Genomic DNA, 20688 nt, shown 5'->3' on the forward strand with positions numbered 1-20688 from the left:
TTTGCTTTTAATCTGTAAAGCTTATCATAACAAATACATAATTTTACCCTGCCAAATTGGTGGCTAATTTTCCCAGAAATTTTAACTTATTTCTCTTAATTTATCAAGATTATAGGGATAGTTAAATGAAAGAATTTTTGTTAAACGGACATCTAAGTCCTTAGATAGCAGAGCATTAACATAATGATATCATAAATAATGAATATTATAATGTAAAGTCAATTTTATAATTACTTCATCTTTATTACTAGTTTTTAAAAATTTAGTTTTTAAAATCTTGAAAATCAGTTAATGAACAATTTCCAACTGTCACGGGGGCCCTAAAACTACGGGGCTACCAAAGTCCCAATATTACCCAACCTAACCTGAATTTAAAGAAACACGAAAAATTACTCCCCACCAGCTGAACTATTTAACCCTTTACACCTGGCAACCAAAAATTAGTGCATAAAACAAACACAGAAAATTGAATATGACAGAGCGCCTGTAGGGCCCGGAATACATATACATGCGTTTGTTTGGTGTGCGTTTAAACCAACATTTTCTGCTGCTATGTCTTGCGCGTGGCATTGATAGAAGGAAAGTTTAATTTAACCCACCATCGTATACTGTTAAGACTCTTGAAAAATGAGTTGGATACCCCCGCAGGGATCATAAGGGATAAGACAATTAACTAATGTACAACCACAATTATGAAAAACATACTCACCCCTAATGAAGATTGAAATTGTTGATGAAAAAGTGTATACTAACCAATCAGGACATATTAAAAGTTTTAAAGTTTTTAAACATGTTTATTAAACTTTAGGTAACAGTTATATTTACAGTCCAATGTCCCGTCACTCCCTAAATAAGTCATAGTTAAGTCTTAGATATTAATGAATAAATACTCTAATTGGGTTAAATTGTAAGAACACCATTACTTTTTAGTAACATTTTCAGTCTACTATAATATTTTGTAGGGAAAATATGTAAAATAAAAATAAATGTGAAATTTTGAAAAATCACAAATTAAGAGAACTTATAAAAATCAATAGTTATAGTTATAGCTGCTGTACTAAAATGGCTGGTATGCTCTTTTAAAAATAAAACACTATATAACCATCCTGGGACCTATTTTAAGAATTCAGTGGTTAGCGAGATCTTAAAGGACAAACAAAAAACCTTACTACTATTTAAAGTAGTATTTTTTGTGACTTTTGCTATTGTTTAAAACTCCTTTGTTTAAAGCCCCTTTCCTTAAAATGTCCTAATTATTAGACAGCCATAAAATTGCTTCCGAGTTTCCCTAAACTAGATTTTAATTCTTAGAAAGTTCACAAAGTGGTAAAAGGTTCGAATTCCCATAAATAGAAATATTTTTGTTATTACTCTTGTAATTTAAGCTTTCTATTACTAATAATAATTGCACCTTTAATTAAAGCAAAATCTTTAAAAACCTAGCATTTTCATATAAAGTATTTTTTTATTTTGTTTTCATAACTAACTTACATTAAACTTAATCTATAGAACTACTTAAATACCCCTACTGCTTTAGAAAACCCACCTAAAGGAATGTTGGGTTTTCTAGAGTCTCTGCTTTAAAAGCAACAATTTTAATTCAATTTTTGTGTCCAGAATATATATTTGAAAATGACACAAAACAAAATAGCCGTAAAATTGCATCCTTTCTTGCAATGTTTTTGATAAAGTAGGAATTGTATTTTCCACGGATAGTTAAATAAAACCTTCCTGTTTTGTAGTTGAACATTTTCTTTAATATGATATGATTCAAGAATTATTTAACCGGTTCTTATCTAGTGGAAATTAATCGGATTCATGGCAATACTGGAATAGTTATTTCTCGCATCGTATTATAAACAGCTTTCCGCGGATATAGAATGTAAAATTATTAGATTAAAACCAGTTTTTTAGCCCCGAGGTGCCGAAGGCACGGACTAAAAGACAGGTTTTAATCTAATGAGTGTACATTTTTATATTCGTAGAAAGCTGGATATAATACGATGCTAGACATAGTTTTTTTTCGTATGGATGACAACCGGTTCCTATCCACCAAATTTAAATGAATACGAGAAAAAAACATTTTGCCTTTTTTTCCACACTTGAATATTTTGCATCGATTAATCGGACAACCTTTATCAAGAGCCTTGATTTTCAAGACTGAAAAAATCATAATTGTTTATTGAAACAATTTTTTTTGCAAATATAATCGAGACGTTTTCTTCATACTTATATTTCTAAAAAAGCAACTTTAAGTCTTAAAAATTTTAGGGGGGAATTATTAAGATCTCCCCTTAAGATCTAACAAACGGCACAGTTCCACTTCTCATTAAAGTTTTACAGGCCTTTTATTGTCGACAAAGGTTTATATTAGCTAAGTATGATGGGTTTAATTCATAATGTCGACAAAAAGTAAGCTATGAACACTTTTATTGCATCCTTTATAATCAACATAATACTATTGCTATTGTATGTCAACCTTGTAGTTCCAGATATAATAGGGTTTTATTTTTAGGTTCTGGGGGCTCGAACTCGATATCCCAGGAGGAAGAACAATTGGACTCGGCTTCTACACTAGCAGCCTCCATTGCAGGTAAAATTTTGTACCCATTATTTTGGGGTTAAATTCCTAGAATACCTCCCAAAATACAGATAAAGTGAGAGGTGTCAGTGATCTAAAGGGATTAGACAATGGCCAAAATATATATTTACATCCCCAATGATAATACAAAAAATATTAAATAACCCCTTTTGTAAATACAATATTGGTTGAATGTCCCCAATTTCCCCTCCCTTCCTTGAAAGGTGTTCAGATGTTTGGAAGAGGCTAATAACTTGACCAATAAACGGGCTCATATTACAATGAAATGAACAGATTTTCAGACAAAGGTGGTGCAATCAAAAGTTGGTTGTCTGTAAGACTAAAATTAAAATAGTTTTTCTTCAGTAAGAATAACTCACAACCTGTAAGTTCAAACCTTAAAATATTCATATAAAAAGTTTTACTATCTGTGTTGATCAATTTTTCAAATAATATCTTTCACTATGGTCTAAAATAAACAAAAATAAAGATGACATCAGCTCATTATGACTGACATATGGACATAAATACCTTAGTTATAGAGTAGTTGCGCTTCTAATGACTGCTTAATTTTATATACTCCAATAGCTTGTATTGGTGTGCTACTAATGAAAACTAATTATCCTTATTTATTCTGAATTATATAATGCACTTAAAAAGGGATTCTAACCCATAGTGATCTGATCATAGCAATAAAATGTTTGCACATTTTTATTTCCCCAACATAAAGATGGGATACTAGAATCACATTACCATTAAAAATCGCCATCAAAATTAGCATTTGAAGTAGTTAATTTAGCATTATATTTGGCATATGTTAGTAAGTTTATGAGTTGTATATAAGCTGAAACCAATTTGAATATTAAAACAAGGATGACAACATCCATATCAATATTCATTATTTATGATATCATTATGTAAAATCACGTTTCCCCCAAACTAAGACGGACAGACGGACATACGGACAGACGGACATTTCAAATTATAGAGTAGCTTCGCTACTAAAAAAACTTCAATCACTTTTGTATAATATGATGTTCTATTATATGAAAAGTCAACACCTTTTTATAAATTCGAAGATTAAATTGCCCATATTTTAAGATGTTACCCTGAAATTATTTTAGCGATTTTTGTGTTTTTGTGGTTTTTGTATCCCAAGTTTAATAACTGATAAACACACTTCATAATTTTACTTTTATTCTTTCTCTGCATTTTTTATGGCTTGTTTTTTGTTAGAGATATTCTCTCTCAAGATAAAAACTCGTAAAAACACATCTTCCAGGGTGGGAGGGGACATTTTACAGTAAATTACACTAGTACCTAAAGTTTCATACCCACATTATATTGTGCGTTGGCTCAAAAATTTGGGTTGGTTGGATTCCAAGCTAGTAGTATCATAACTTTTTAATTACAGATGGGTTAATTCTGTCTTTTATATTAGGAATGTATAAAGATTTATTTTCAATTGTCTTATCTTTTAAGATCTTTGACGTCTATTCAACCAAAAATATCTTTTACTATTTAATATTACGGAAATTACATGAAATTATGATGTAATTGTTATCATCAATAAAAATTCATATAAATTGAATTGAAACTTTTAGCACTAGATGACATTACTCAAAAGTTTTTTTTTTTAAATTGATAAATGGTACTAAATGGTGGCTAGATTAAAGTTAAATTTGTCTGCCATTATCCACTCCCTTCTTTAAAAAGTACACTTTCGTGTCAAAGGCCTTTCAGCAGTCAGACAATTTGAAAAATATACCTTTCAAATAAAAAGCGCAGCAATTACAAGCTAACAGCTTTATCGATGAAAAGAACAGTAAAATATTATACAGCACAATATTCATAATTTGTGTCATTAATTTAAAAACTTCACTGAATATGACATGTTAATTTTTTTTCCCATATTTGGCTGTTAGGTAGAAACACTTTTTTAAAAACTGCAATGACATTTATGTTAGGAAAAAAATGATTTGTCTAAAATGGAAAATAAACAAGGATGACAACATTCTTTAAAAGAAACTCTTTGACCATTAAACTATTGTGTTTAAAAAAACATTGGGAACTTTTGTGAATTCTGATTGGTTGGTAAAAAATTTTCAACCAATAGTTTAAATCTACAGGAGGGGTTACAACCGATAATTTCACTCAAATAGCTACTTTTTAGTAGTAGCTGCGCTACTATTAAAAGATGACACCTGACAAAAAAAGAACGGACATTTCAGGTGCGCATTCACCTCCGCATATTATTACATTTGTTTAGTGTTTCATATTTGCAAAAATGCACAATAGCAAATCTTTCAAAAGATGAGATTCAAACAAAGGATGAGGAGCTTCTGATTTTGTATTAATCACAATAATATTTCTGATGGTTAGATAATGTGAATGGATATATTATTACTTGGATCTTACACCAGATTTTCATGTTCTCTAATAAAGTGAAGCACTTAGCGATCTAAAATAACGATTCACCCCTTTCCCTCCCTATATCCAATCCCTCCCCTCCATGTTAGCAAGCTAAATTGACGACAATTTTTCCCCTGTCATAATATCCACGAATATTCTACATCCATTGTAAAGTGATACATGTGCAGAAGTAAATGCCCACCTTAATATTTTTTGTTTGCAAAATCTCACAATACGAGACGATAGGACGCTTTAGCAGGGATAGGACAATAGACAAAATATTAATCATTATTTAGACAATCCCTATACTGAGTGAGTACAAAGTACATGAGAATATAACCTCTTTAATACTGCTTCTAAGTAGGGATCTAAAGGAATAAGACAATTGCCGCTAAATTTATGTATATACCCAATGTTGATGCACAGAATTACTTCTTCTGTAGATTACAATTATGGTTGAAACATTTGAACACTCAACTTAATGAACCAACCAATCAAAATCAAAATAGTCTCCTTTAGTTGAGCCAACGAACATGAAAACGTTATTATAAAACTTTGGGGACCAGTGTAATAAACAGCCCAATGTCCTCTCCCTCTCTGGCTTCTGAGAGTTCAATATTTATATTTAGTTTGTAAAACTCTTTTAGATTTTTTTAATTTTAAGATGTTTTTTTGTATTATGATGATTATAAAACTAAAAAGTCACCCTCTCATATTAACACCATATTATTATAGTTGTATTTAGCATTTTATTTGAAAAGTAATGTGTCATATTAGAATTAAAATGTTTTGTAAGAAAAATTATGAGCATAAACAGTGCAGTCCCGTTCTTTAAGTTTGTGTGTCTGTTAAAGGTCTTAATAACCACTGAACCGATTGAGCCCTTCATTTTTCATTTTAGTTAACTTTGCTATGCTTTGAGCTATTTTGTGTTAAAATTTAAGTCTTGGGATGGTTTAGGACATTTTTTAATATTTTTAATATGTCAATAAACAAGGAAAGCAAATTCTTGAACGTAGTTTCTTCGGACAAATGATAAAGAACTTGTACAGAAAACATACATTTTTTCATAATAAAATAATATAGTTATAGGTGAGGTTTCGTGATTTTTTTAATTTAGAGGATTTTTGCAAATAAAAATTCGAAGATTTTTAAAATAATATTTTTTAGGGAACGAAGATGTGCTATCGCTGAGCTCAGGAGTGGGGACTAGTAGTAATAGTGGGAGTGGGGGCAGTGCTGCAACCCCCACGGGAAGGTAATACTATTTTATACTTATTAGGTTAAATCTATTAAATTTTCTAGGCCAACCCTAGAGTAATGGTTTTCTTAGACTTACATAGATATAGAGAACAAAAAGTTTTTAACATTGGTCATGGTCATAAAGGAAATTTTGTTAAATATAATAGAATAGGCATAGAAATAAACTTCGAACTGACGGACGTACGGACTAGCATTGATTATATATTAGCTTCGCTACTAAAAAATAGGTAAAATAGTAATGTTGTTAAATATCCAAAGAACCGCTAATCCTGATTTAGCAAAGTTTTTTTTTCAACAACGGATTACCAACAGACAAATGGACAGATAAACAAACAGACAGATGGACAGACGGACAGATAAACAGCTGGACATCTAAGAGCGTGTTGATGGATTTAAACTGCATTTGAATATAAACAAGGATAAACGTCCCCATTAGTAGCGTAACAATAATAAAAAATAAAAAAAGAATTTCGCATTTATAAAAAATTAAAAACATAAATCCCCCCTGAAATATTTTTTTCTTTTCAAAAACTAATATTGAAGTTGGGGAGGGGGATACTCAACCCCCTTTCCCAAAAGTGCCCTGAAGGTTTTAGGTAGATTAAAGTGAGTTATAGAAAAGAGTTATTTACTAATCTGACAATGACATGTTCTTTATGCTTAAATACTTAATATCTTCATAAGTAGTGCAGCTACTCTATAATATAAGTTCGTTTGACGTCATAAAAAGATCATGTATCGTACTGTATTACAAAGAATTTTCAAAGAATATTAAAAGAAATAAAATAGGCAATTGTTTTTCACATCTTATCGTGGAGTTAAGCAGCTTTCCGTGGATATTAAAATGAACAATTATAAGATTAAACCAGTTTTGTTAACCAGAGGGTTCGAAAGCCAGGGATAACAAAACTGGTATTTATTTTATGATTTTTAAAAAATATTTGTGGAATAGTGTCTGTAATACGAAACAGTACATAAATTTTAAGTATGGCTAAGAACCGGTTCTAATCCAGTGGATATTAATCGGTTTCGAAGCCATACTAGAAAAATGATTTATGACAAAATGATAATTAAAATTTTGCCTGAGTTGCTTTCCTTATGTCTACAACTATATTGCTGCGCCGCTTCTTCTATAATAGTCCTTGTTTGTCGTATATTTCAATTGATAAATAATTTTGAGTACTCAACAATAAATATAAAAATCCATGTAAGAAACGGTTTAATTTTTTAGTAGCGCAGCTACTCTGTAAACAAAAAAAAATTGCCTGTCTGCACGTTAATGTATGTTTTACATACTTCATATAGTTCGATTGTCGCTTTGGAATCTCGACCCAATCAATAATTGAAGACGTTAAAGGTTGTACCTTTTGCTGCTATACCAGATGGTTGGCATTATTAGAAAGAGTATGGGGAATGCCCTAGCCAAAAAAATAGAATAAGTCATTACCATGCCTAGTTAGGACTTTCAGTCAAGGGTTGTGCAATCAAATGGTTGGTTGTCTGCAATAGCTAAAGTATAAAAGTTTGGTCTATGTTTTATGAACTGTCATGTCCCTAGAGGCATTAATAAGGTATATACACACTTCCATGTTTTAATATCCATTTAGCTACTTAAGAACATAATTACCCTTGTTAAGCAATTCGTTTTATCAATAAGTATTATCTTTTAAGATTTATTGAATATTGACATGATCTAATAATATTATCGTAATGGATAGATCAATGAAAGATTATTTGGGGGGGGGGGGTTCTGTTTTCTCTCCCTTCCTAGTTTTTCAGTACCATTCAATTTGGGAGGAAAGATTAATTTATCTCCAATTAATCTATCCCTGTATTCCAATATCTAGATCCAAATAGAAGTGTGTGTTTACATCCGCACATCATCATAATCGCATATTATTATTACAGCACAAATCCCACCTTCCTCCAGGGATCTGTACATTCCCAATGATAATACTCCTTTTGAAGATTAAGATTAGTGTTTTAAAAGTTTGGACTCTCAACTTAATGAACCAACGATGAACCAACAATTCAAATTGGCTAGTGCTTATGTATTGGATATTGTATCCTTTTGCGAAAATAAAACACTATGCGGATATGAAGATATGCGGAAATGAGTGCACACCCAAACAAGAACGCTAATCATTTCTCAATCAAAACCCAATCAACAAAACATATAAAGTACTGAATTCTTGATTTGAATTTAAACAACTATATCATCAAAATTACGCTGTAGGGTAGGGGAAGGGGAGTAAAAATATTACCCAATTTTTTTGTGCTTTTCATCAAAGTGTATAGTGAGCACATTTCTTAAGGAAATTGAAAATAATGGTGTGGGGGATAGACTTTTCTATGAAACTGACCCAATGCAATGTAGGGGCTCTAACCCTTTGGGGCTTACCATAACCCAATATAACCTAACCACCATTTGATTTTATACATCAATTGACCAAAAATGAATATCTAAGTAATATATTTCTTTTTCAAGTGTGGCTTCGAAACCTGGATTAGAACCGGTTCTCAGCCATACTGAAAAACATGTAGATATAGCATCCAATTAGAGACAATTTACCACGAATATTAGTTTTCATTTTGATATTCGCGGAAAGCTGTCCATAAAATAAGGCGATAAATAACTCTTACAAACCTCAACAGAATTTGATTTTAATATATACTTAAATTAATAGCCAATAAAAAGTTACTAAGGTGACATAAAGAACATGAAAATTAAATTGACAATTGTCCAAGCCCTTTTATTCAAAATATGTGTGTTTCCTCAATTTAATTCTAATTGATTTATTCATTTTATGACAACATGACATGACAACATTAGTACCGAAGCATTGAAAAACATGGATGGAAAAACAGACTAGAACAGAAACCTTTATATAAATAAGTCTGAATATTATTTTAAGCATTACCGAATGACCGACGGACCAAGTAAATTACACACTTAATACTTATTGGTACTGGGAATCTTCACAGTCAATCTTTAAGAAAACAGTGCAGCGTTACAGACAAATTTAATTATAGTGTATTAAAAATGACACTACAAATGTCTTTACTATTACATTACATAACTTGTTTTTTTTTTAACATAACTTTTACCGAAAATGTTATACTTTTTTATATTATAAATATAAAAAGGGTTGATAGAAAATAAAAAATGACGAAGAAAAAAATGAGAAACTCACACCTAACTAATTATAACTTGCGGAAAACTTAGATTTTGTACATTTATTACAAAATTACGTTAAAGAAACTACTTGTTTATTATTTGGGCCAATTTATCATTTTATGATGAAAAAAAAATCAATTATCTTTATCCCTTAATTTGAAGTTAACTATTATATTGTAGATGTCAATAAATCACTAAAAACGACTTTGCAATTACATGTATTATTCACTTTTTAGATATCTTTTTTTTTATTAAAGGAAGTCTATTTTTTTAACCTGCTAAGACATTGTGACGAACTTACTATGAAAATCAAAAGAGTAGCTTCGCTATACTTAGATTAAAGGCTGTATAAATATAGCTATGCACAATTATAAACCACTTCTATCTATAACCCACACAATTAGTGGGTTGTCTGTTTGTTTTGGCCTTCCAACCATTAGTATACAAGCTATATTTCCTCAGGGATCTTAGGGGATAAGACAATAGAGATGATGATTACTGCTTCTGTTTGGACACTACTAGTTCATAACAAGCAATTTAAAATTCAACAATAGTACCCAAAGATTTTTATCCAACGAATAAGATCACATGTTTATAAAACTTTTGGTACCAGTGTAATTTACAGTCCCCTACCTCCTTGCATTTTCTTAGCATAAGTTGTCCTGTAGGGAGGGGACATTGGACTGTAAATTACATTTTACCCAAAGATTTTTAAACACTATTTTTATTCGTTGGTTTAAAAACTTTGAATACTTTTTATAAAGTTTTCATGTATTGGTTAAAAATAGAACTTTTCATACTTTTCAATCAATAATTTTGATCTACAGAAGGGGTAATTTTATTTATCATCATTTGTCTTATCCTTTAAGATCCCTGGTAGTGACCGAAGTTGTTTTCTAAGGGTTTTTGCATCCTTACTGCTGACCAACAATAAATAGTTATCTGATTCTCTTGTGCATTAACGACATCTCTTTTTGAGACATTTTTTTATAAAAAAAATTTTCTTATGTAAATTTTTAAAGTATAGTACAGTACATGAATAGATCAATTGCTTTTAAATAATTATGTCATAAAAAATTTTAACTCAAAATTTTTTTTATGAGGTTAAGTTTTTTAAATCAACGAATGAAAAAACGTGTATTTAAACTTTGGGGACAATTGCTCTGCAACTTACACTCTAATGGCCATTACCTCCCTCTGGTAAAAAGAAAGCATTTGTACCCACTCTGGGAGAAATTTACAACCCCCAAAATTCAATCAGCAAAAAACCAACAAACAATTGTATAAATTCAGTACTTGTATGCATTTCTTGCCTTGTCCGGAGACACGGATATAAAAATATAAAAAGTGTTATAAAGCATGTGATATTCTTAAAACTTCATGATGTTCGTTTAGTCGTAAGTCATTTTCTAAAGAATACATTTTCCAGTATGGCTTCTAAACCGATTAATATCTGCTGGATTGAAACCGGTTCTCACACTGAAAAATCATGTATAGCATCATATTACAGACAATTTTCCACGAAAATTAAAAGAAATAACATGAAATTAATACCATTTTTGTTCTTTCGTGGCTAACAAAACTAGCTTGAATCTTATAATTTTTCCTTTTAATATCCGTGGAAAGCTGTCTTTAATATGATATACTACTCTACGCAGTATTTCTCTTTACGGAAGCCCGGACCTACACATATTCTATATTTATATGTATTACATTTCTTGTTAATTTGTTGTTGGTGCGCTACTTTTGGACATAATTGTCTTTGTTTTTCATATTATTCATCGTTTTTCCTTGTCATATCATAAACATAAGCATAAACAGAACATAAGCAATTTTGGTGGACAAGCAGTTTTTTTTTATCAACATACACAGAAGCAACTCTACAATTCCAAATGTGTGTTCGTCTGTAAGAAATCGAATGATTGAAACGTGAATTTCTCAGCTGCTATTTAAGAGAGAAAGCTGAAATTTTTTGTGATGATATCCTAAACCAATCAGCATCCATTGTATAATTAACTTGGTCCGTCTGTCTGTCCGTTTTGCTGCAAAACCGATTTGTTCGATATCTCACCATGTCAGTTTGCCAATTTTCTTGTGATTTTCTACTTATAATATGGATGTTGTAATCCTTATGTGGTTTTTAAACATTGTCCACTGAAACATAATGTATCGTTTATTGTCATAAATATGATGATATATGTTTATAAAAATCTAAATGTATACATATGAGCTTTCTGTTTCAAGTTTCCTGCTTTAGATAAATGACAGCAAAAACCAAAGTTGACTACTAAGTGCCCATACAATGTCGCCAATAAAATACCAAGGAAAATCTGGGATAGCTAACATTGACTTTACCATGTAAAATCAACTATTCACTTATAAATAGTTTATCATTTAATGTATAACATACAAAAATATATAGGTTAATTTTGACTTGTGGAAATGCAAGAGGCATTTTTCGCCAGCCAAAACTTGTTTTTTTTTTTAATTTTTCGACAGCTTTGAAAGAACTCCAAATGTTGTTCTAATTAAACTTGTTTATCACCTCGACTCACACTTAAAACTTTTTCTTTTGGGGTGTGGGGGGGGGGGGGTGTGTAGATGAAAGTCATGAATGAGTTTGTATTATGAACATTTGAGATCTGGTATATTGACAAACAATAATCTGATAGCAACTTTTTCCAATACTTTGACTTATACCAAGTCAATAAACTGTTTGTTTTTATATAAATAGTTATTAGCGAAGCTACTCAAAAACTGCAAATGAATTATTTAAAATATCAGCATAAAAAATGTATTTATTTAAATCCTTACATAAAAGTAACAGGATGTTTGTTTAGTGTATCGCCAACTGCTGAACCGATATGGTTCTCCTTTACAGGGAAGCTTTTCATAGATCCAAAGAAAAAAAAAACCTTCCTACATTTTTACTTTTTCATTTTTGAACTAAATTTTAACTTCTATCCCCCTTCTCAAGTGCCACTAGAGGCCTCTAGGGGCGTAACCGCTTGTAATAAATAATTTGAGGAAGAATAAGTTTAGAAGCTTTTCTACAAGTTTGTTGTGCTGGTTGAAAGCTTGAAAGGGTTGGAAACAAAGTTTACTCAGGGATAAGACAACGGGCGATAAATCCCCAATGATGATAAACAAAATTAGCGTCAATTACAATTATTGGTTGAAAATTTACTAGTTAGAAACCAACCAATCACAATTTTATGATAGTACCCAACGTTTTTATGCCAACGAATAAAGCTTTGGTCACCAATTGCAATTTTCAGTCCAATGTGTTCCCTTTCTTCCTGAGTTTACTTGAAATTCTATAAATTCATATTCAACAAATATGAAGATTTAAATCATGGAAAAGGAATTTTAAAAGCTGTAATAAAGAAATACTGCGTTTTTTTTCTTTATTAAAGATAACAAGATAGACTAACAGAAAAAAAAATATAAAGCATATAAAAAAAAACATCTACTACTGACATGTGTTAACTTTTTCTAAATACTCAACCATTCATTAACATACAGGGTCCCCAAAATTTTATATACCTTTAACGGTAAAGAATCAGTAAAATTTCTCTTTTTAACGTTAATATTGTAATATAGAATTGAAAAATTCTTTAGTAATAAAATAATTTATTTTGTGGCCTTTAAAATGATATTTGTAACTTGTTATTAAACCAGGACAAAATAGTTTGTGACAAAATTCAATGTGGACCCTGTAGATAGGTAGGTAATGAATTTGGTTGATTTTTGTCAGCTAGTTTTTACTCAAACTTTTTGATGGGTTAATGAATAAATATATACATGTATGTGTAGTGGCCAAATAAAATAATAATTTCCAATTGGCTTAATTATCACCCCCCCCCCCCCTCCCTCCTATCTATACAGTTTTATATTAAGCAGGGAACTACCCCCCCCCCCCTCCAATGATAAACAAAACTACCCTTTTTGTAGATTAAAGTTATTGACACTACTAATATAAGACCTACCAATCAAAATTAATCAATAAAAATACCCAAAGTTTTTTAGCCAACAAATAAGATAACTTGGTTATAAATTGTGAGTCTACCAGAGCTGGATCTTTAAATGTGTAGCCGTTGGCGTGGCTGTAGCCGTGGCCGTAGTCATGGCTGTAGTTGTAGTTGTAGTCGTTGTCGTAGGCGTAGCTGTGGTTGTAGCTGTAGCCGTAGTCGTCGCCACAGTGCTGCTAATAAAACATGGATTTTTAAATGATTTTACAGAAGTGCAATGCCGGCTATCCTAGAATTATGGATATCTAAAATCTTTTATGGCCCACCTAAAATTAAATTATTTTCATCAAAGAAATGAAATTATATTTTATACAAAATTACTATTTTAATAACACATTTTAAATGTTTGTAATATTTACATATTATTAAGGGCATGAGCCAATGTAGTTGGTACTACGGCTGGTATGGCCTATATCGTGCCGGGGCACGGCACAGCACGACATTGCACGCCCGGCCAATTGCCCAGCACGGCTGGACAGACAGCCACTACACACAAGACAAAGGGAGAGTCCAATAAATTCAATATAAATAAAAAAAATACATTCAATTACTAAAATTTAAAAAATGTAATCATATTCCAACCTTATCAATAATATTGCAGTAATAAATCCCCAAAAGAATTTAATTTAATTTAAGTATATTTATAGTTTTATCATATTAATTTCCTAAAAACTGTCTCTTTATGTAACACAGGCAACATACTTTATTAGTATTACCCAATACCCATACGTGACGGTTCAATATTAACAAATCATTCCATGCCCGTACGTTATTTTATACATCATATAAATAAACTACATCCTAACTTTTATAATTTACTTTTATTTTATTATTTATAAAAACCACAATTAAAATATTTTTATGATAGTTTTTAAATAAAATATTCCATGCCCGTACAATTATTCATACATTCATTTAACAATTATAATTTACGTTTTCAATAGTTTTACGTTAAAATTATCAAAAGCAGCTGTCTTCGTGGCTTTAGCAACGCTTTAGCCACACCAACGGACTGTGGTCACTTTTAGCGTGGTTAACCACGCTACGATTACAACTACGCGTTGTCAATATGATTTAAAGATCGCATTTTTTTTTGTGGCCACGATTACGCGTGGTTAATATGATTTAAAGATCGCTATTAGGTTGGTGGCTGTAACTCTGACCACGACTAAGGCCACGGCTACGCTTTTAAAGATCCAGCTCAGTGTAATTTACAGTCCAATGTCCCCTCCCTCCTGATATGAAGACAATTTTTCTCTTAAACCTAACTTTCAATTTAAGTGGGGTTTATAAATACTGCAAAATATCACAAATGGGAAATTGCTACCAAAACCAAATGTACTAAGGGTGGTTCTGTTTTAATCACAAGGCAACAATTTAAAAACCTTTTTTGTGGGCAAAACAGAAATTGTACAAAAACATATACACATTTGAGGACTACGTCATTTTTGGAAACATAGGAGGGAGATATTTATTCGACAAAAAATCATCATTTTCTTTTCAATTGCAAATAGTAGTACACATCTCATATCTTAAGTTATGATGCTTTTTAAAGCTACTAGCTGCTCTAGGCTCTAGGGGCATGTAAGGGAAGTCTTCCCCAAAATAGTTACAAGCTTTGACTTACAAGAAACTTCATGGTTCAGGAAAGAACCAAATCAGTCCAACAATTTGTGAGATCCTTCGCTACATTTAGACAGACATCCTGTTACTGTTATAATTCTTAAATATTAAATTCTATGTCTTTTAGGGAAATGATGTTACTGCCTGGTAGTACTGTAGTGGCAACAGATAACTACACAGCTACAGAAGACGGTCATATTAGCCTGGCTAAAGGTAAATTTTAGAATAGCAGTGCAGCTACTTTATTAAGTCTTCGTATGTGTTTGTTGACATAGATTTAATTTCAAGAATTTGTTTAAAATGACAAATATAGTTCTATTCTATTCTAATTTATATACAACCCCAATGAAAATAAACTAAGTACATGTGAATCGCTCCATCATTTATTCCCTCGGGCAAAAAATATTCATTCCTAAACAAAAAACTGGATAGAAATACCCCATTTATAAAATTATTGTTTTGAAAGTTTGGAATTCAGAATTTAAAAATAAATTCCCCAAAGTTTTGAGCTTAAAAAACTTTGAGTACTAGTGTAATATACAGTCTTATGCCCATACCTCCCTGATTTGATACTATTAAAACTAATGATTATTTGTATTGATTATTTGTAATGACTAAAAAAGTTGAACTATACTTGATTTTAGGTGATGTCATCGAAATAACAGGAAGCACCGATTCCGGGCTGCTAGAGGGAACCCTGCGGGGTCAAACTGGCCTGTTTCCCCGCCATCTTGTGCAAGAAGTTAGGTTCCGAGCCCACAAGGACGTGGCGACCACAGGCAACGGTGCCCCATCCAAACCAGCGATCACCGCCGCTGCTAAAGAGGAAGTTATGTCGCCGAAAGAAGTTGTTAAGTCAAAGCAGCCGCAGCAGCTGACAGTTGCGCAAGCGCAGCAACATTTTGCCACGGTGTCCTCAAAGGGTGGTTTGAATTTTGTTCCAGGTATGACAAATCATTTATAACCAGAAGAAATAGTCATTAATCTACAAATTTAGACCAAAATCCGCATGTATTTGAAATTAAAATTAAATCATATTATTTTTATGTAAGAATAGTTATTTATCGCATCGTATTATAGAATATAGATAGCTTTCCGCGGATATTAAAATTATAAAGTTATCTTTTATTATCAAAACTGGTATTAATTTTATGATTTTTACTTTATATTGGTGAAAATTTTCTGTAATACGACGCTTTTTGGGATTTTTCAGTATTACTAAGAACTGGTTTTAATTCAGCAGATATTAATCGGTTTCGAAGCCATACTGTGAAAAATTTTATGTTTCTATTGTTTGCTGTTTTAGGTCTGCCCCGTCAATGCGTGTTGCACAAGGGCAAGAAGGGCTTCGGGTTCGTGCTGCGCGGGGCCAAGGCCGCCAGCCCCCTCATGGACATGATCCCCAGCGACAAGTGCCCCTCCCTCCAGTACATGGACGACGTGGACCCCGCAGGGGTTGCTGATATGGCGGGCATTCTGAAGGGAGATTTCCTGCTTGCTATTAATAATGAGGATGTTACTAAAGCTAGTCATGAGACTGTGGTCAATTTAATAAGGTAAACTTTTTAAAAATCAATAAGACGGTCACTTATAAGCTTATTTATACTATGACAGCAAGGTTTTAATACATAAGAATAATTGATATGTAATTTATACAATCACCCTTTCATTGCTCAAACTTTCGTTAGAAGTCTTACAAATGAATAGTAATGAATTGCACCTGTTTATTAAACTAGTCACGCACCTGACATTACAATTTTATAATATTTAGACATTCTGGTGACCTAGTCCAGCTGACCGTGGTAACTGTGACCGCTGAGCTAGCCGGGGCTAACAAGAACAATCTTCTTAATAACAGGGGAGGCTTCTCTACGCTCCCAAGAAAACAGGTATGTGTATTATTTTCAGGGGGGTGGGTAAGATATTTCGAGTATGGCTCCGAATCTTCCCCTGAATTGAATTTGGTTCTGGGCCATACTGAAAAATAATGTTTTGTTTGGAAAGAAAGACAATTTTTTGCGTGGAATAAAATCAGAATTATGAAAATAATCCATGTTTTGTTGTCACATCGGGGCAAAAAAAGTGGAAAAATTGCAATAATTTTTTTAGGTTGCGTGGTCGCCCCGACCCCCCTTGCAGCATCCACCCCCACCGCCCCGGAGGGACCCCAACACCACCCTGAGTGTGGGCAGGGCCAGGGCTAAGAGTATGGTTGCTGGTCTCGCCACCATGGAACAATTAAGGTAATATTTATAGACAATTTCAATTTTTTCTGTTTTAAAATACAGTTAGGTAGGGGACATAACAGATCTACAGTATAGATGTATATACAGACAACTACCTCACCTCATCTTTCAAAGACCTCTTTAATCTGCTTCTAAGTTATTTTCTGCTACTTGGCTATGTTAATATAAGCGACACCACTGGTTGATTTTTAATGACCCAATAGAAAGGTTGCACAAGACGGTTGCGATGGGGAGATACAGTTATTTAACACTTTCTCCCTCTAGTGTTTTACTCTAATGGGGACATTATGCTGGTCCCCAAATTTTTATAAACACACATCTCATTCATTGTTTGAAAAACTTACATTTAATCTTGATTGGGTTGTATAAACTAGCAGTGGCAAATCTACATGATTGGGCATGCCAAGTACATAACACATTGTCTTATCCATTAAGATCCTTGATTTTATTTATTATGAACTTCTTAATATGTGTTCAATATCATATGAATATTTATTTAGACATACTAATTTTAAGATAGGTAAGCCCATGTAACATTTATTTAATATTAAAGGTGTAATAACAACAGATCTATAGTATAGATGTATATACAGATAACTACCTTCCCCCCCCCCTTTTCCAATGACTTTTTCGTCTGCTAACATATTGTTTATTGCTATTTGGCTGTATTAATATTCCGTCACCATTGGTTGATTTTCAAAGACCTAATTGAGAGTCGGCACAAGGTCATTGGGATAGGGAAATTCAGTTATTTAACTTCTTCCCCTTCTAGTGTTTTACTCTAATGATAAAACTATTATAATATATTTTATTTGATACCTAAGAATATTACTTTTTATCCCTCAAAGTATCAACCATTATAATATATAGTGTTCTTAAAATACAACAATTAAAGCAATCAAAAAATAACTAAGTGGTAGTTCAAAAAGGCATAATGTTAAACTTAAATCTAAAAAATTTACTTTTGTGATATAATATATATTTAATATTTATTAAAACTACTTAATACAGTTTTGAGTTAATTGATAGAATGTTACATTTTATGAACATAACATATAATGCACCTAAATGCATCCAGGGAGGGATAGGACAAATATTTTAATCTTCAGTCCTTTCTTCTCCCAATATGATACAAGGGGGGGGAGGTTAATGCAACCATCTCGTAATCAATGTATAAATGGCACTTAGAATTCGAATTTCCATCTGAAATTTTGCATGAGTAATCCTTGGTAGGTCTAGTTTCCCTAAATCGAACAAAAATTTGGAAAAGTAGCGGCTAACGGCTGGTGGCTCAGCCGTTTAGCCATTTTTTGACTATTTTCAACGGAAATCCATCACGAAACCTATCTTTACAAAATACTCTTTTCCGCTCTAAAACGTTTTAAACGGTTCTAGCCGGTAGTTGCTGGTACTAGAAATCTAAAAATTTTTTTTTTATGTATCATTTCACATGATTTAAAGCAAAAATATGTTTCAAAAAGTTGATTCCTACGTAATTTAGGACAGATTTGCCCTAAAAATAGCCAAAAAAGGCAAAAAGACTGAGCCGTTATTCGTTACTTTTTCAACTTTTTGTTCGATTTAGGGATAATAGACCTACCAAGGATTACTCATGCAAAATTTCAGATCAAAATTCGAATTCTAAGTGCCATTTATACATTGATTACGAGATGGTTGCATTAACCCCCCCCCCCCCTTAATTATACAATTTTATAATTTTGTCGGGATTAATTTCACCTCAATTGACCTAACCCTGTATCCCTGAAATGCACAAGTATCCACAGAGATAGATAGAGTTGAGGTGCATTTTGGTGTCCCTGCATTCTTGCAAAATAATAATTGAAAATTAAATAGCTATTTTATGGGCGCAACTACTCGGGAACTATGGTTATTCTTTGCTAAAATCTATTAATCATCTTTGTTTATGACGTTTTTTTTTATGCAATGCTATTTCAGGCTTAAAATCATAAAGTATAATTGGCTAAAAAAAATCCTCATATTAATTGATTTAATGATAATACCTGCCATTAATTACAATTTTTACTTGTTGACAAATAAATGTAATAAATATAGATGTATATCCCATGTAATAATAATTACGATGATATTGGTTGATTTTCAAAGATCCAATTAGAAGTCGGCACAGGGTCCCCTTCCCCCTATTTTGTTTTACTCTAATGTTGGTTAGTGTTTGATGCGCCTTATTTATTGTGTTTTGCAGTTTTGAATAAACTGCCAGTTAACCCATCTCATATCCACAGAAAGTAAACAACCAACAAATTTGGTGTTCCTCCAGTACCGCATAATACGACATTCGCGTTATGTTTTTTATTCGCTAAAAATAAAACATTAACAGATAGATAACATGGGAGCTGAGAGTTGTAATTAATGTATAAAGTTAAGAAACTGGGGAATTAGGAGTTATGCTATTGTAATAATATTATGGACCAACAGGCAAGTGAACGATTAATCAATATTCAATCAAAGTAACTAACCAATTACAGGTTAATAATAGTCCCAAAAGTATTAGAGCTAACTGATAAAATAACTTGGTTATTAAACTTTGGGTACCAGTATAATTTACAGTCCAATGTCCCCTTCCTCCCTTATAATTAATAACCTGTGTGGGGAAATGAATGCACACAGCAAATTTAATACACAAACTCAATCTAAGATTCCTTCAAGCGGAAATTTTTGTGTCAAACTAAGATCTAGGATTTCTAATTAATATCAAATTAGCAGAAATTAAGGGATAGATGCTTAGTTCAGACTTTAAAAATGCTTGTTGCTTCAATGGAATCTAGTGTTTCTGTATACATAGGGGAAAACAATGGTCTGATATAAAGCCTAAAACTATCCCAGGACCAATGTTAATCTTCCCTAAAATGGTGAAATAAATTGGTTCAGTAGGTATCGAATATTCAAGTTACATACAAAATAAACCTTCTAACTACCTACTTATAATAGGATTTAGCAAGATGTTATATATAATTCTTACATATATTCTGATTTTTTAAATGACAAAAAAGATTTTCTGGTGGAAAAGCTATAGGCATTAAAGTTATTCTTAAGACAATACACTCCATAAATGAATTTTAATTATTTGTTACTTTGATTTTAACAAAGCATTTAATTATAAAATATCATTCATTTCCTGGCCTGTTTTTCAGCTTTTTTTTATACAATAGATTTATACAAAAATTGTTCTGTTTAAAAAAATAAAAAAAAAAATGTTATTCTTTTTTTAGCAATGCCTTACGAGAGAAGGATGGAACGGGACTGGTTCAACCAAAATCTCAATCTGAGGATGCTTTGAATAAGGTAAACTTTGAGATTTTTAATTTTGTTATTTTT

General features: G+C 31.8%; 1 protein-coding gene across 4 annotated transcripts in view; it reads left to right on the plus strand.

Annotated features, from left to right (window-relative positions):
* Window positions 1-20688, plus strand: part of LOC145334150 (uncharacterized) — a 481948-nt gene that overhangs the window by 441077 nt on the left and 20183 nt on the right. For all 4 annotated transcript variants that reach the window (XM_080179457.1, XM_080179456.1, XM_080179454.1 and 1 more), the window contains 8 exons: window positions 2516-2593; window positions 6164-6251; window positions 15216-15301; window positions 15733-16032; window positions 16395-16644; window positions 16860-16977; window positions 17198-17331; window positions 20583-20655. In XM_080179457.1, coding sequence (XP_080035583.1) covers window positions 2516-2593; window positions 6164-6251; window positions 15216-15301; window positions 15733-16032; window positions 16395-16644; window positions 16860-16977; window positions 17198-17331; window positions 20583-20655 — 1127 coding nt within the window. The remainder of the gene's footprint in view (window positions 1-2515; window positions 2594-6163; window positions 6252-15215; window positions 15302-15732; window positions 16033-16394; window positions 16645-16859; window positions 16978-17197; window positions 17332-20582; window positions 20656-20688) is intronic.

Source organism: Acartia tonsa, chromosome 12, assembly GCF_053477335.1.
Source record: "Acartia tonsa isolate MP-2025a chromosome 12, ASM5347733v1, whole genome shotgun sequence".
In the NCBI taxonomy this organism is placed as follows: Eukaryota; Metazoa; Arthropoda; class Copepoda; order Calanoida; family Acartiidae; genus Acartia; species Acartia tonsa.